Raw genomic sequence first — 18,336 nt, forward strand, 5'->3', positions numbered from 1 at the left:
ACAGAAGACATGCAAACTGCAAGACTCTACATGGGCCATCTTTCAAATATAAAAGAGAATGAGCCCATGTGTGAGTATACATCTGCTGATGATGTTTTGTACTCTTTTCTGCATGAGCAAATACAGTTTCAGTCTTGATGAGATGTAATGAATATAGAAACAGTCAAGGATTCATTTGCAGCTTTGTCCAACAGCAAACAGCAACATGTAAAGCTTCCTTTTTGGATACATTTCATGAAATGTACCAAGACAAATTTCATTTTGGAAGATTTCAGATTGACTTACATTCTATTATGTATTGTAAAGGTCTGGTTTTAGTCAGTCTAATCGTTTCCATCCATTCTGTTTCTACACCGGACAACTCTCGTTCAGAGCCACGGGCAATGTCCTGTTATGCTCTTTTTCACCGTTTTATTCTATCTGTGCAGCACTTTGGAACCTGTTTTTGTTTATGAAATGTGCTTTAGAAACAAAGTGTATTGCATCGGATTGAATTGCTAATACCTTCATTCAGAAGGTTTTGTTTTTTACCTGTTTTTATTTGTCTGTCTGTTTATTAGCAACTTTACCCAAAAACTGCTGTGCAAATCTTTGAGATTTTTTTTTCTGAGAATGGGTCTTGGTCTACCTTCCATTGCACTTTGGGAGTTATCTGGAAAGAAATGTGGACACAGGAATTTTTTCAGGGTTCTTCTCAATATGGTTGGCAATGAGCTACTTGGCGGACATTTTCCCTCTCAGAGTGCTTTTGTGGTTCAAAACATAGAAATCAAGCTCAGCGCTTCTTTTCATGAATCATCCGGCGCAGAAAAAGTCTTCAGAATACTTTTTCTTATCCTTAGAGCTTTGTTTAGAAGTAACAAGACCTGGTTGATGCAGCTTACTGGTGCATTTCCATTAGCTTTGTGTGACAAACATTCATTGGCTTTACAACTTGTTAAAGGGCTTTGGGAAAAAAAACTTCTTGTAATGTAATTCAACATAACTTACAGGAATCTGTACATGAGCAATCAGATGTTTTATCTTTTAGTAATAAACTTAGTCTGTACCAAGAAAAATCTTAAGTGCAAGAGTTGCAACATTGCAACAAGCACCAGACCATGTCTCTAGAGAAATGAACTTGTAGACATCATAGAAGAAGCGTGTTTTTCTTTTTTTAATTTTTCATTTCACTTAAATTAAATTCAAGGTTTGGATCCAGGATATTAAGCTTCAATTACTTAAGTAAAGACGATTATGTGTTTTATTAAAATTAAACAGCACAACGTACAAATCCATTCTTATCCCTGAGAAGTTCTTAATGTTTTAATCATCATCAAGACATCCTTTCACAGTAAATGAATGACCAACAAATGTATTTGATTTCTGGCTAGATTAATTAATTCCTTCCTTTGTTCATTTTTAAACTGTAAACAAAACATTTGAGAGTGTAAAACTGGCTTAAAGTGAATCTCTGCAGATGAAAATAAAAAGCAAAACAAAAGAAAAATGAAGAAAATAACCATTTAAGATGTCACACTGCTTATCAGTACTGTGTGAAAAGAACTATAATCTGCATAAAGAGCAGCCAGTTGGAACGATAAAAACAAGCTGACGGTGAATACCTGTCTGTCTGCACAGACACATGCAGACAGGTGTTTCTTTGCATTACGTATTCGGACGTACAGATGCACCAAAACATACTTCTCTGAGGTTCCTGGCATGCCACTGTTATTACGAAGAGAGATAAACTGTTTGATCTGTCTGTGCGTGTACGTGCGTTTCCTAAAGCATTAGTTTCTATTAGCACAAGAGACAGAAATAGAGACAGAGGAAGAGGAGCGAGATGCTGTCAACTGTCTCCATCCTCCTCCACCTCCTCTTCTGTGAAACAGATGTCCAACTGAGTCTATTTAAAGCCAGTGCTGTATGGCTGTTGATGCTGAGAGCGGTGGGCTGTTGCATTGCATTACTGTTATGTCTTACCTACAGACTACTCAAAGCAAAGCTAAAAGACTCCGTTTGTTTACTTTTTTCTTTGCATTTGAAGTTGAATTCAAGCTCATTAGCATTTTTTTTCTCATGCTTTAACTTTAGTTAATGAATGTCATGGTCCTGGAAAAGTTGTGCATATCTGACCTGCAGCGGTTTCCTGTCAGCCCGTCTGTTATCTGACAAATATTTTAACCCCAGAAATAACAAGCAGCTTGTGCCGTAGCTACAGTGGTTGTGGCTGAGACTTTCTCTCCCACTCTGTTCTGCTGTCCCAGTCAATTATCTGAAACAGACACAGATCCGACACTTTCTCTTTTTTTCCATCAGGTTTTTTTTTTTTTTCCCCCTCAATGAGCAAAATGGATAGAAGCTCATAATAGTTGGGACTTGGCTGCTGCCTTGTCATTCTTTCACCAGGGATGACATATCTGCTGCCATTTCAAGGGGAGGGAAGAAGTGAAAAAAACCAAAGAGCGGTTATCAACAGGATGTGGTGGTGTCAGACAGGAAGTCAGGGCTGACAGAAGGTTTGCAGAGAGAAAGATGCTGTTCAGAGTCCTGACTGAGCTCTCTGTCAACTCTGAGCTGCAAAAACTTTAACTCTGACGTGGCCGATTGTTCAGCTGCTTTGGTATTGTATAGTCACATTGACAACTGGCTTATCATACAGTTTCTCAGAGTAAATTTATGTAGAAATCATCACCATTAGTTCCCTGACTAAACACCACACTACAAAACTCAGAAATGGATTCAGCTTTTTTCTTTGTGTACCTTAAGGATATTAAAATGATCTTTCTTTCTTGCAGAAGACAGGTAAATGATGTTAGCAGGTGGGGGTTGACCCTCTGCTTCTCTCCTCCACCGTATCGTTGCATTTCCAGTAGCAGCAGCTTGTGGAAGCAGGACCGGAGGAAGCGCGGAGACGCGTCTGCTGAGCGCAGGCTTTGTACGGGAGGGGGCGGAGAGAGCGCGCGAGAGAGAGAAGGAGAGAGAGAGAAAGCGAGTGAGAGAGAGAGGGAGAGAGAGAAGCTGTGACAGCGCTCATCACCCACTGAACAACCAGGACGGCTTGCATCCGAGCAATCGCTGTCATTCGCAGACGGAGTTTACAGCCTTTGCGCCGCTTTTTCTTTCGATCCTTTTTCCGCTGCACCCCCTCCCTGTCCCGGTGCTGCCCAGCCACTCGACCATGGTTTCTATAATTTCAGACCTGGACCCTCTGAAAAGCTGGAACGTGTTAAGGTAAGCGCCCGGTCAGTGCCTCAACAACCTCGCCATTGCGAGCGGGGGGAGTAATATCTGAGAAGGGAGAGGTGTCGGAGGGGGGGAGCAGCAGGGGAGGCAGCAGCTTGTGGAAAAAATAAGGGTGGGACGCGGTGCTGAGAGGTTGCCGCCACCGCCTTCTGAGCCGCGTTAGTGGCGCCGCGTGCGTAATTACGCACAAATCGCGCAGTTTGGCTGCAAACCGCTGCGAGAACAACGCTCTTTTTACTTTAAGAGCTCTTCTTCCTCCGTTTCCTCCGTTCTGTCACGAGCCTGACGCATGCGAGCTGTTGTGTCCGCGTACATCTCATTAACCTCCTCGATGCAGCCCCGCGCGGCGCTCCATCTCCACCATCATTTCCAAACTTCTTCCATTTCAGCCAGAAAGTAAGACTAACACTCATTTATCCCCCTCCCCACACACCAACTCCTCGTGCCCCCTCCCTCACATGCTGATCTGGCCCATCCAGGAAAAGTACGCCCCTCCAGGAATTTATCTTGTAACATTTACTCATGGCTGATTGCCTGCTGCAGCTCGCCTTTAAGGAACATTACATTCTATCTCCAGTGCTGCAAAACATCTTTTCAGTGCTGCTCCAGCAAACGCAGCTATTTATTTCTTGGACCAGGACCCATGAGGGCGGTCCTGAAACAAATTTGATTCTCTGAGCCTCCCATGAGGTCAGAGGTGAAACTTCTCTCCGCTTGCCTTCAGTGAGCAGTTTCTCATTTCTGTCAAGCTGTTATTAGACTCATCGCCAGAACATATGGCTCCATCTCGGACCTGAAAATCACTCTGAATACATTCACTGTCATTAAGCATCTCAGAGAAAAGCCAATGAATTCAAAAAGCTGGAATTTAAAAGGCCCCATCCTTGAATATTTCAGCCATTTGATAAATAAGTCATTATTCCCATGACAGACTCGGCAAGGACTATCGCAAATTCTATTTTACAGACGGAGAGGGGAGACAGAACCCTCAAGACCCTCCAATTATTCTTTTAATGCTTCCTCTTCTCTCTTATCATTTTTATCCCCGTGCTGCCCTCCATCCCACCATCATTATCCACAAATCCAAAATAGAAAATGAGTGGGGGAATGTGGAGCAGGCTTATTTCTGTGAGCTGCTGATGTACCGGGGGAGGGGGATGGGGGGTTAAATGATGTCATTCCCAAACAGGCAACGATGACCACTCAGACTGAGAAATGGGGCATACAGCTGACCTGACACACACTCACAAATAGCCGAAGTAGAGACTTTCTCTGTGGACACACTCCTCTGTGTGCCGTCCATTTGGCTAATGGGGACAGATCTCTTGGTGGCATTAAAAATGTCACTTCCAGCTCATTTTAGCTCAGATAACTAGTTAATAATTGACATATTGGCCTGGAGACGGCCACCATCGGCAACAGGTGGAAAAGGCAGAGACCAGCGAGCAGCTCTGGGTTCCAGTTAGAAAACCGTTTCTCATGAAACCCAGAGAGTCTCATTCAAACCAGTCGTCTCTCTGAAAAGGAGGCTGGATCGGTTACTGGGAAGGGAAAAGGAGGAAGGACGGGTTGTTGGAGGAGATGGAAGTATTTACCTCCTCTCTGTCTCCTCTCTTCGCTTTATTAAACCTTTGTTCTCTTAGATTAGAAGCAGGGGCAGCTGTCCCTCTGCAAAGACCGTGCATCTTAATAAAGCCTCACGCACACACAGACACACACACACTTTCTGGCTCTGTCGGGGTCACAGCTACACACACTCAGACAAGCACTCACACACAGAAACACACACACACTTCTCCGTTGCATATGATAATAAGGCACCTCAGTGGCATTCTTGTTTCTTACCTAATGAGACTCACCTCCGTCACGCTCAGACACACACACACACACACACACACACACACACACACACACCCACACACACACACACACACTTTGAGACACACAAACACAGTCATTACAAGACTGTGTGTGTTTTTGTTATTGCTGAATTTCACTTGAACAACTGGAACTTGGATTTATTCATTTATTTTTCCATTTTAACGCATCGTGATGCGGCAGAACTGCAGCGGCGATATTTCTGTTCGCGTTTTAAGATCACAACTGCCTCATGAATTTGAAGCAGAAAAATCTTTATAAAATGATTTTATTAAAGCGTCACCGCCGTAAGACGTGCAGCAAGAGGTGCATGAATTAGCAGAATTAACTAATTAATGCAACTCTGTGGAGTCTGAGTTCCACAGAGTTGCATTAATTTAAACACAGTATGGAGTTAATATCGGTGACAAGTGTGTGTGCATGTATGTGTTATCTGATCATACACGGGGTGTTTCTTCATTATCTGTGCTTTTTCTACACGCTGTACCACCTGTAAACAAGCTGATGTAGCCGGAGAGTCCTGTGCATCTGTCCCAGGAATCCGCCACACACCTAATGCATGATGAGAAACACCAGCGTTAAAATCATTTGATTGCATCCTCCTTCCACACACACACACACACACACACAATGATGAGGTTTGTTATGTATGCAGTTATTTTTTTCACATCAGTATACAGACTGGAAGCATGATGGGGTTGTTTAATAACAGAGAAGTTATTTTCCAGCACACCGCCACCATCGCTTCAGCTCCCCTTCTCCCTCTTCTATCTCTTCAGGGTCCATTTTTCACCGTCGTCCAATCATTTCAAATCCCTTCTCTCCCTCCATCCTGCAGCTCCAGCGAAAGGCGAGCGAGGTGGTGGACAGTGAGAGGGAGACTTGACCTTTGACCCGGCGGTGTTGGTTTTAATTAATCCACTTAAAGAGTTTGTCCGCTTGCATTATGTGTCGCTTCATATCCCCCCGGATCCAGAATCCATCTGCCTAATTACCAAGACCACTGTTTGAATGTTTAAATCCCCTCTGATAGTGTGTGCGAGCGCGGCACGAGAGTGTGTAAGGCGCTTTATCTCTAAGCCAGACCTTTCCACCGTTCAGGATTATACTGGTTTTAAGTAAAGTGTACCAGTAAAAACATAAAGGTCTTCACTTGTTTTCTCTATTCCTCTTCTTTTCATGTCAAAAAACAAATTATTTTTTGTCACTGATCGTCATGCGTGGTCATTTCAGAGGGTTAATCTCTCTAAATTTGTTGGAACATTTAGATTTTACTGGTATTTGTGCATCATTTCCTTTCCTGCTCGGATTCGCTCTCGACGCAGATGCTTGAAGATGAATTAGACGTGCAGTTATTTGATCACATGACGTCCCCATGAGTTCCTTTCAGTCTTTTCATCGGGTGTTTGACGTAGATCGGCTCATCGACGACGCAGCGATGTCGCTGCATCCGGTTGATGTGGGAACTTCTAGATTTCCTCTGCTTTATTTTCATCTCTTTATCCAAAAACGAAATGAAAGCCTGTTTTATAAGTAGAGTTTAAATTAGAACCCACGTCTGGACCTTTTGTCTTTGGTTGATGAAAAACTTGTCCCACCACCATTAAGTCTGCGAAAGAAGGCGACTCACAGTTCGCTCGCTACTTCCCACCGCCGCCAATCAAGTCTTTGTAGCGATGACGAACAATTCTGTATTCAGCGTGTGAGTGAAGGAGGCGGGCAGGAGGAGAAAGAAAGGGGAGGGCTGAGTCTCTCCCAATTCTCTGGAATCTGAAAGAGATAATTGCATAGCTTAGGCGAGTATGTGTCATAAAACATAATAGACAGAGGAAAGATGACGGAGAGGGATGTAGATGGGAGAGACTAGAGAGGAGCAGAGAAAAGAAAAAAGGAATAATCATGCCAGAATCTCCTGAATTTGAGTTTTTAACTACCCAGACTCTCGCTTTCTGTTGTCTATTAAAACACAAATAGTAGGAAATTTTCACATTTAAGGAGCTACGTGTTTATTATCTTGTGTTTCAAAGGAGAGCTTTGTAGTGAAAACATCGTTTCGTAAGTCGTTTCCAAGAACAAAAAGCGTCGAGGGGAAATTTAAAAAAATATTATAAAACTCCTCCAGCATCTCTTCCTCCCATCAGAGTTGGATACCTGGTGATTGTTCTGCTTTTACCAACACTTTTTGGTTGCAATGCTGAATCATCAGCCTGTGTGTGTGTGTGTATGTGTGTGTGTGTGTGTATGTGTGTGTGTGTGTGTGTGTGTGTGTGTGTGTGTGTGTGTGTGTGTGTGTGTGTGTGTGTGTGTGTGTGTGTGTGTGTGTGAGAGTCTGTTTGTGCGTGCATGCAGCGGCTCATTGTTCCATCCTGTCCTCTGCATTTGTTGCAGCTTTTCTCTTCTTTGATTTTTATACCTACCGCAGTCAGTCGGATCACACACACACACACACACACACACACACACACACACACACACACAGAGTGAAGACATTGTCTGTTTCTTTCATGTTATTTTTGTCTAAAACAAGTCGTGTTGCCTGTCATGGCATATGCACAAACTGCTTATTTTTTTCTCCCATCCAGCAAAGATCAGCTTAGTCAACAGCAGCCGGAGGGATTTATAACACAACTGTAACACACACCACATGATGCTGTGTGTGTGTGAGAGTGTGTGTGTGTGTGAGTGTGTGCTTGCATTGCTCATGTTGTGAGGACATAAATCTGTACCTGGTTGTGTAAATGCTTAAATTTCCAGATTGGATTAACTATTAGGATGAAAATTCACAGTGTGTGTGTGTGTGTGTGTGTGTGTGTGTGTGTGTGTGTCTATACTGCGGTTACCATATTGCCAGTGAGCGTGAGGTAATCTGCATGTTTTAATCACATATGTGAAACAAATGTTTCCCTGTTTTAGTTTTCATGTCTATTTTTTTTCTCTTTCTCGGATCTTTTTCTCTTTTCACATTTTCTCTCTTTTCTCACTTTTTTGTCTCATTCCGTCGTTTTCTCCTCTTTTTACTTGTAATTTCATTTATTTCTATCTCAGCTCTAGCCCTTACACCATTCCCAACCCACACACACACACACACACACACTTAACACCACTGGCCCAAAGTGACAAATCTGTTTAATAATGCACCACCTGGAGCATGCCTCTCTCTTTTCCACCAGCCGCCTCGCACTCTCTTGTACACGGGCACGTAAACACACACACACACACACGCGCTAATCATTCCCTCTGGCTGTATTTTAGTGCTGTACTTTGTTATAGTCTTATTCTCAGAGGTGCTGCTGCCATGTGCACGGCGGCTGCCGGGCCCATAAAGGAGCTTTAAACCCGTCTGTGTGAGAGTTTCCCCCAAGTGACACACAACCGTCTTTATGTCGTACGGCTTAAAAGACAGAGGAAGTATAGACTCTCTCCTCCACTCTTTTATTTTTCAACCCCTTCTTTTTCCCCTTCCATTTACCACTCCTAATGCAGCACCCCCCCCCTTGTTTTTAATTTCTTTCCCTTTTATTATTCCCTCACAGTGATCATCTACATGGATGTGACCGTGGGGAACATAAGGAAGACAATAAGGGAGAGAAAGTGAGAGGAAAAAATAGATTGTGTTTTTAAAAAGAAAAAACGATTTTTTTGTGCGACGAAAATGACTTGTGATGAGAGGAGAGAGGTGGGACGAGAGGTGGGAGTCAAGAAAATAGAGTTTTGGCGCTCTGTCTGGTGGAAGTTTAAAAAAGAGATAATCTCTTTGTGCGTACCTGATGGATGCTCGAAGTGAGAAACTGACCAATCGCAGCAAGAGTTCACTTTTACGAGGGTCATGCTGACAGGTCGGAATGAAGCTGTGCAACCCTGCAGGTTATCTGCAGAGGAAATCATTACTCCACTTATGCCCAAGTTATAAACCAATAAATGCGACACATATCAACGTTATATTTACAGCCACAAATGTTAAACATGCACCTTGATTTATTTCTGTGCCTTTAATGGAAATTTTCCAGCTTCTCGTTTTAAAAAAGAGCTTTTTCCGAATGGTGTGGAAAAGCTTTCATTTCCAAGATGCTGAATGATGTTATATAAAAAGAAGTGTCAGCAGCTTCACTGCTCCACTCACAAATATCTGCTTTGACACAAGTGGTCACATTGCAGAAGGGGGGGGGGATATAGAAGAGATGAGAAGGAAAGCTAATGAATTATAGCTGGCCTGTGAACAGAGAGAGAGAGAGATAGGTCTGTGCTCTGTCGCTCCTTTCATCCCTCGCTCCTTGGGTTAGGGAAGTGTCACGCTGCGAGTGTTGCCATGCAGATGGTGACCCTGGAGTGTTGCGAAAGGCAGAGAACAAAACAGGGAATTAAAAACAGAGCACACTAAAAAAGAATGAAACACATGTAAAAGGAGACGGGGTCGATTTTTTTTTTTTGTTTTCAGAAAGTGCCTCGGCGGAACAGAGCAGGAAGCGAAGCTGATTGACTGCAGAGGGGTCGACAGGCATCTTTAATCAACACAAACGGTTTTGCTTTGTGAAGGCGCACCAGCCAAATTTGTCCGAGCATATTGCTGAACAATCACCTGATCATGATGAAGGCCGTCGAGCCTTTGTTCTCCTCTTTTATTACAAACTGTGGTCGTCACTTAAACCCAGATACAGAGGGCTAACAGTGGTGAGAGGTCACTGGGAAAATGTCCTCAGGTACCACACGAGCAGCTGTAAAAAATCAACCAGAGCATGAATAAGAAATTGGATTTACAGAAATATCACATGCAGTGTACTCCATTAAATAGTTGGCACACACTGTTGAAAATGGAGAAATGCTGCAGGGTGGAGACCTTTATAGCAGAAATGTTATGATGTAATAACCAGAGCTGATTCAGTGCAGACTCTGAGTTGTCATGTCAGTGTGAAGGACCGGAAAAACCCCCCGTTACCAACCGGCTCAAAGCAGTTCTCTTCAAATGTTATACTCGTGTACAGAAGATAAATGCAACAAATATATATTCCTACCTGTGCTTTAGGGCTTGACTGCTTGCATAATTACCTTGTTGTATGTTGTTGATATTTTCTCCTACAATTGGCTCTTGATGTGACCGGAACAGACAAACTCAACAATTCTTTTGCAGCTTTTATTTCTCCCACTCTTTTGAAAGGTGTAAGTCAGTTAGCTGCAAACTGCACATGCACCACTAGATGTCACTATGTCCCTTTTTTGTTGTTGTTGTTGTTTTAAAGTCAGTCCAAGAAGCTGGAAGATCATTCCAAGCATCCAACCAGATCTTTGTGCATCCTATAATTTCAGTCTTTCCATAAAAGAATTTGTATTTCTACAAATCATTGAGAAGCATCTCAGACGGCGTTCACCTGATATCTACTAGCACCTGTCATTAGGTTACTGTGAAGACCTGCTGTTCTTCTGTTCTGCCTTTACCCAGCCTGAAAATGCTTTGCCCCATTATGATGTTGTTTATTTTACACAGATTATTAGTGTGCTGCTGCTACTTTTTAAACTAATTTCTCACAAAACTCTTCTCTATTTAGTTATTTGATGATAATAGAGAGTTAACTGAATCCCTTTTAACCAAGGCTTAAACTCTGAAGTGCTGCTTCAGCATTGTGGTAGAGTTACAGACAGAACATAAAAGATGGATGCTGCTTCTGGGTCTAAACAGCAAAGGTGACACCATCATGTCATAAACCTGCATTCATGCCAACAGCAAAAAGAGGGCGACATGATATAAAACCAAAGGAAACTTGTTTTCTCTCACAATGGAGCATTTTGTCCTTTCTGTATAACTCAAAGTAAACAGGTTATGCCTGTAAAGCAGTGCTGCTTCTGCATTCAATGTGTTATTAAACTCCAAACTAACAATGGATGTGCAACATCCATGTTTTCTACCATCTGTCATTAGGCCCTTTTCTTATTTCCATAACTAAATTAACACCTGACTTGGAATCAAAACTTAAATTGGGTTTCCTTTAGATCAAATCTCTTCTTTCTTTTATGAATGTCACTTCTATTCCTCATGAACACTTGGAAGATGTTTCACTTTAGTGGCGCTCTAAACTTAAGTTGCCATCATCTTCTTGTTTCCTGCATCTCTTTGTGTTGTGTATGCACTAGCTGCAGCATTGCATGGTTATATTCATACATGTGTACGCCAAGACCTTCTCTACCTCCACAAAAATATATAAACCCTTCAGGCCCTGTCACTATTTTTAATTTATATCTTCAAAATAGAATACCCATAATTGAATGAGTAAACTTCATCATTTTTTTAATGGATAGAAAATTAAACTAAGATTTATAAATATCACTTCATGTGTTAGTGGTGAAAGTAAATGGATATGGCACAGAACAAATGGGAAAAAAATGGCTTACCAACCAAAAGGTTAATAGAAAATCCTTTTAGAATGATGCAGCTGCAGCTTGGCGTAAAAAAAAAAATGAAAGAAAGGATGAAATTAGAGAAGTTTTAGTACATAGAATTCAGGCAAAGTCTCCAAAACTGCTGTTTTGGCTAGTTTGCTTCCATAGGTCTTCAACGTTCCCCCTAAGGTTCTAAAAAGGTTAATGTGCTAAACTTTTAGTGTTGTTTACGTCACTACAACCAGTGTTTTTGTCGCCTTTCCAGCAGACTCCTTGATACTGCTGATTCTTACTGATCATCAGCCATTAGTGGAGCATTTCATGCCAAATTAAACCCTTTTCTTTAAAATAGGTTAGTTTTTAGTCAGGCCATCTCTACTAGCTTGAAGCCTGATGTTATGCAATGATTTTTCACATCTATGACCTTAAAAAAAATACAATGGAAATGCATGACGGAACACTAAGAAGCGCTGCTGCCTGTGTTGTACTTGGAAGATCATTTCAGCGAGCTCCTGCTGTGAAGGAGGGCAGTGAAATGTTCATGTTTCAGCTGTATGAATTCAGGATGTTGCAATGGTTCTGCTTTCCTTTTGCACAACATACTCTTCCTTCTCCATGCTCTTCTTTACTGGAGACTTTAGCTTGTTGAAAGTCTCTTTTTGGATTTGTTGTTAAAGGAAGTGAAAAACAGTGATGATGTTACAACATTTTGCACTGTCATGCATTTCTGGCTCCAGTTGGCTATTCTGTAAGCATGTCTGTTATTTAAACCATTCGTGTGTCTTTTTGGGGACATTACATCACGTTGCAACTTTTACCTTCGACCTAAAGACAAGTGAGACCCCGTAAGCTGCAAACTGCAGCTTTAACTTGGATAAAAATGGATGTGTATGTTTGAAAGTGGTTGATTTTAAAGGGAAAAAAACAGTTGCTTAATGTTGTGCTTCCGGTCAGATCACTAAAGTGAGACCCCCCCAGAGACATCTCTGTCATCACAGTGTGTCACAGCTGTGAATGACAAATGAATGCACTGGATCAAATCACTTAGGAAAAAGTCTCTTTATGTGTCATGTTTGTTAAAGAAGGATTTAAAGGAATACCTCAGAATTACTGACTCAGAAATTCCAGATTGGACTTAAAAGTATTTAACCCTTAGATGCATTGTGTTCACTACAGTTGTCGCCTATTTAAAGGCTGTTTCTAGTTTATTTATAAGCAAGGATGGTTTATTTGCAGTTTTGCCACTTCAGTGGACATCAGGAGAGTTAACTAACACACTCACGGAAGAATAAAATTTCATATATATCTAAACATATAATTACCAACTTTACCTCAGTGCCAAACAGGACAGGAAAATGATCCTAGTCGACTATTTCTATTTTGTAAATATAATATTTTACTTATATAAATATTTATATAGAATATAGAATATTATATATTATATAGAAAAGAACAATAAAAAGCTAAATAATAAAGACAAAGAAAAATGCCTTAAAATTAAAATTTTGTGTTTTGAAAAAAGTGGCATAGATTTTTTTTAAATAATAATTAATGGAACTAAGAATTAAGACAGCAACGACTTGTACCAAGTGAAACGTGTTTTTATTTTTTTTTAATCTATCTGGCTGTGGTGCATTAAATACTTCTGAACACACTTGTTAAGGTACACGTGAGTTGTGTTATTGACTGGAGCATCAAGGCTAATCAAGGCTTTCACTGTAACGTTTGTCCACTTTTCTGAAGCAGCTTAAGTGAAAAAGTTTCATCTGAAAGGCCAGTCAGGGAAGTGAAAACAAACACAAAATGGTCTTCACTTTTTATGGATCTTCTCCGTTGTAGCTTATGACCTGTATGCTTCCAGTAAAGTCCACCAACTGCAGACTGTTCACAGCTTTATCAGTCCGTTGTTCTTTACTGTGTGACACATATGGCCTCCAACCAATACGGTTGACATCTAAGCTGAAAAGGTGTTTTCTATTTTTGGGTCAAAGGAGGAGTTTCATTCATAGAGTATGTTTTATGGAATGGAATAATAAGCTCGTTGCATTTTCTTTTTGCTTTTTTAAAAGCCTTCATTTGCTATTTCGGACAGATAAATGGAAGTAAATTTACTCTGTGATCTTCTCTTTTTCCTCCCTAAAAGTTCTCCTGTTGTCATGGAGATGGATAACAGATGCAAGTCGTTTAGAATCAGCTTTTTTGTTTGCATCTGGCATTATAGGAGCGAGATAAACGCAATGAAAAGAGACAGCCATTACAATCAACACCATGCAGTCTTTGCTGGATCCAGCTTTAAAGGAGCAAAAAGCCAAATGGTTGCAAGGTTTGCTGCTGAGCACTGCATGTAGACAAAAACAAAGAGCGTCATGAGCCACACCTCCCTCTACCTCTTGCCCCTCACTCTCTACTTACAGTAGAAAAAGAGCTAAGTCAAACTGTAGCTCCTTTTGCTCTAGCAGTGCTCCCCACTTTACAAATACAAGGGTTTGACTCCCCTTCAGAGCTTGTCTCTCTGGTCTGTTTACTTCCAAAAAGGGAGAGCTTAAAAATGGAAGATGCAACGCTTTTTTTTCTTTTTTTTATTTCAACAGTCAACGAAGGGCTCACAAACAAAGCTAAGCATGGATGTGCAAAGATTGTCTATAGTAACAGACATCACACTCCCAACATAAACCAAAGTTACTTCAGTTCTGTCCCTTTATCTGACAACTTCTCACCGATCATTGTTCCTTTAGAGATTATGTCACATCCTGGTTTTCTTCAGGTGAATTTTTCTTCTGTTCTCTGACATTTTGCTTTGAAAATACTTGGTGCCATCGCTCAGATGTTGCCGCAAGATGGGAGAGGAGGCGGTGACTCACATGAATGAACATTAACATGTGGCCAGACCGACTGGAGATCAACACAGAGAGATGGTGTGTTACGTCATGTTATACTCCAAATTAAATTACACCTCTTGTTCTTCACACAGGGATTTCTTCATTCCTTTTATCCCAAAGAATAAATTTCTGATTATTGCTCCTTTCGGCATAATGTAAAACTAGTTTACAATTTTATTTTATTTTATTTTATTTTATTATTCTATTTCATTTTATTTTGTTTAATTTCATTTTATTTTATAAACATTTATTCTAGTTTGGTTTATTTTCAGTTATTTTTACCAAACAAAGTAAAAAAAAAAAACAAAAAAAACAGTTTCAACCAATAAATATGAATAATTCCAGTTCAAGTCGCAAGATGTGATTAATATCATGCGCTAAAAAATAAATATATATTCTTTTGCAGTAATTACAAGTTGCAGATATTACACAAAGCATCCGCTTTTCTTAGACGTAATCCAGCTGTCTGTTGCCGTGGTTACACTCTCTTAACAGGCCATTGATGTGACTGTACACATTTAAGAAGCACCACTGACTCCCAGCAAAACCTTAAACACACTTGCCTGTCTGTCCTTGTTTCCATGCCTGTAGTTGTGTTTTCTTCGCGCGTCGGAGCACAAGAGCTCTCATCTCTGCCACTTTTGTCACCGAGAGGATTTAAATGATGGCGAGTTATTCTCCGATTGCAACCGATCCTGACACCTTGTATTACTGCTCTCCATCTTTCAATTGAAATTGTTTTCAAGTGTGATGAAATGCTTGTTTTTACTTGGAGGAAGACTCCATAAAGCTTTGTTGTTATCATGTCACACTGCAATTGTCTTTTGAGAGCAGTGGAAGTGATGCAGCAAGTGGTTTTCACGGCTGTTTGATCAAATGTTGAATTTAATTCAATCAGGGTTTTACTTGAATATTAATTAAATCGCAGTCGTGTTTATAATCAAATCAGATTTATTGTTTTAGTGCATGATGTCACAACACTATAATTCTTGCCTGCGCCATATTTTGTGGTCGTGCACAATGTGTGGGCAATGAGCTCCACCACAGCTACATAATGGCAACATTTCTTCTCATCCCCTCGACACAGTGCTTTGGAAGATGACGGTAATTTGGAAGAGGCCTTGGCTTTTCTCCCCCCACTTGCTGACAGTCCTCCGTGCACTGGGACATTAAAGCGAGTCTGAAGCATGAACGTATGGCCGGCTATTAAATAGCAATCACACACAGAAGAGCTCTTTTATAGACGAACACATTTCTGCTTAATAGCTCTTGGAGCAGAGTTGTCCAAACATGACGTTTTAAATGGAAGGCCTCATTGCAGCAGCGTTTATTAAAACCTTTACTGAAATCCTTCGATTTGTCACTTTTTATGGGATTTGCGTCAGATTGAATTTTGGATTTTAGCTTTCATGGCGGTTATGCGATCACGAGCTGAATTGGGCATCAGTGGAGTTTGGCTTCCTGTAATGGTGTCATGCACAGTTAACTCGCCGGTGCATGGCGGCTAAAGTTGAGGACACCAGCTTCGCCAGCTGCTGTCTGGAGAATCTTGTCTGCTCTGTGTCCTGAGATTATTAGAACCTTTTGCTTCTTAATGGCTGCTTCAGGGTGGACTTAAAGTCATCAGCTGGCCCCATGCCCAGCTCTGGGAGTCCCGCTCCACCCTGTCCCATTAATTTCAAGAGCTACTCATATCCTCAGCCCCTTACTTTCCATCTCCCAGCCCCCTCCCCTTGTTCCATCATCACCTTTGTGCGCCCAGCCCAATCTCTGCGTTCCTCTGGCTCATTTTGAGCTGTAATTGGACAGGAGTCCCGGGGGATGTTCGTCAGCACGCCCCAGTGCCTCGCGCGCCATCTCCAGAGTCGAAATGCACGGCGCCGTGGTCGATAAGCAGTGCTCACCATCAGCCCAACATTCCCTGCTCTGCTTACTTTTAACAGGCAGAATGGCTGCGTCCCCTAAGAGTCCAAAAGAGCCGCACAAAACACCACCAGCACCTAACCTGGCTGTTGTGTGCTACTGATGGAGCACACACACAAAAGATCCTGCAAAAACATTTTCATTTGGTCGAGTCATTTCCTGTCTATAGTTGAGGGATTATTGTTGTTACTCTTTCTTATCGTCTGACACTGATAATTATTAGAGAGCTTCTCACAAGACCGAATCATCGGCTTTGGAAGCAGATTGGAAAACATGGAAAATTCTTTTTTTTATTTTAATTTATGTGTTTTGTGGAAGGAGACTCATGCTTTAAAAACAGATTAAATTCTTATGTTTATTTATTGTTTATTTTCTTACCCATGGGTTCTAGTTTTGAAATTTAATTTTAATTTTAATTTAATTTAATTTAATTTAATTTAATTTAACTTTTTGCAGAATAAAATGTGGATTTATTCACCAAAACACACCCTGAATAAAAAAAAGAAAGAAATCAATTGGCTATTACAGAATTTTAAAAAAAATTAATTTATTTTTAATTATTTGATTTATGCAGTTATTGTTTTTATCTTTTGCTGCATGCATCCTTTACACAAAAAAACAGATAATTTTATTGAAATTAATTTTATTTTATTTTAAATATTATTAATCTGTTGTAAAAATTTTTGATTTTGTTTAATCATTTAAATTCACAGTGATGCTTTGTGTTTGACTTTGTCTTCTTTGATCACATTTTGGCATTGGCTTTATTCTGTCATCCTGCACTCACTACCCAGCAAACACAGTTCTATACCTGCCGGTGGTGTGTTTGGATCTCTCCTCATACCAGCTTTTCCTTGAGCAGCATTTGTGCTGGTAATCTGTCACATGAGCCCGTCTCATCAGAGGCTCAGGAACATTTGGAGCTGCAAACAGAGATCCTGGATAAGACCCTAAAAGCTTCCTGCTCCTCTCTTATTGCTCCCAGCTCAATCCCAACAATCTCAAATCTGTCTCCTTATCTCTTCCCCTTTATTGCTGAAACTTGACGGCCACTTGACAGTTGAGAAAAATGTCCCAAATTGGGTCTGACCTGAGAGCTGTTGGCCTCCAGTGTACACCTGCAGCTCCCCCCAGAGGTTGGCTCTGTCAGGGTGAAAAATGTCTCAGTGAGTCCCGAGTTTTGATATGATGATGAAGTTATTTTCTTTTTCTGTGGCGGTCAATTCATTCCTACAAAGCTCCCAGACAGCCTCAAACATCCAGTTTTATATAATCATTCTCACTCCTGACCTGTTCCCTCACCAGCTCTGCAACAATTATAGCTGAATACCTGATGTGTGTGTGTGTGTGTGTGTTTGGATGTTGCCAAGTTAGAAAGAAGGCCATCAGTGAAAGCGTGTTGAAGCTGTATTGGCATTCGTATGCCAGCGGATGAAAGCGGCGGCTGTTAATAATTGAAAGAGTACTTAACGACAGGAGCGCTGCCCTTGCAAGACAGCTTTTAATAACCAGGAAGGTTTCATATTTCTAGTTCTCCTCTTTTTCATCTCTGCCTCTCCCTCCCCACCGCCGCCTCCCCCTCCTCCTGCCCGCTTCTCTCCTCTTCTTTAGAAGCTGCAGCAGCTCTATTCAGCAGCAAAGGAACGCTGCTGAAGAAGCGTCTGTCTGCCTTTTAAAAACACAGCAGAGGAAAAGGTGTGCATGTCAATGTGACTGTATTTACACCATTAAAGTGGGAAGCATTGTGCTTGCATGGATAGTGTCTCATGCCTATTTATTCCATCTTTCTCACTACCCCTCTGTCTCTGCCGTCTAGTTGAGAGATGCGTATTTGTTTATGGAAGCGCTTCGTCTCTACTCTTAATGCGCTCACTGCTCTCCCTCATTAATTCGCTTGATGGTCTTTGATTTGCCGGGCATCACTAAGTTGCATTAAGAAATGTATTTCTCAGCTCTTACTTAACGACGCTTCCAGAACCAATGCAATTAAATGCACATTTAAATGCTCGAGGTTTCCCTCTAAATTCATGAGCAGAGTAAGGCAGTTGATTAGCGGCCC

General features: G+C 41.2%; 1 protein-coding gene across 4 annotated transcripts in view; it reads left to right on the forward strand.

Moving 5' to 3' along the window:
* Positions 1–3,040: 3,040 nt before the first annotated feature.
* celf2 (cugbp, Elav-like family member 2) overlaps positions 3,041–18,336 on the forward strand; it is a 262,520-nt gene continuing 247,224 nt past the window's right edge. For all 4 annotated transcript variants that reach the window (XM_079263083.1, XM_079263084.1, XM_079263086.1 and 1 more), the window contains exon 1: positions 3,041–3,216. In XM_079263083.1, the coding sequence (XP_079119209.1) occupies positions 3,164–3,216 (53 nt within the window). In that variant the 5' untranslated portion in view covers positions 3,041–3,163. The remainder of the gene's footprint in view (positions 3,217–18,336) is intronic.

The sequence above is a fragment of the Telmatherina bonti genome (genome assembly GCF_933228915.1).
Source record: "Telmatherina bonti genome assembly, chromosome: 23".
NCBI lineage: Eukaryota > Metazoa > Chordata > Actinopteri > Atheriniformes > Telmatherinidae > Telmatherina > Telmatherina bonti.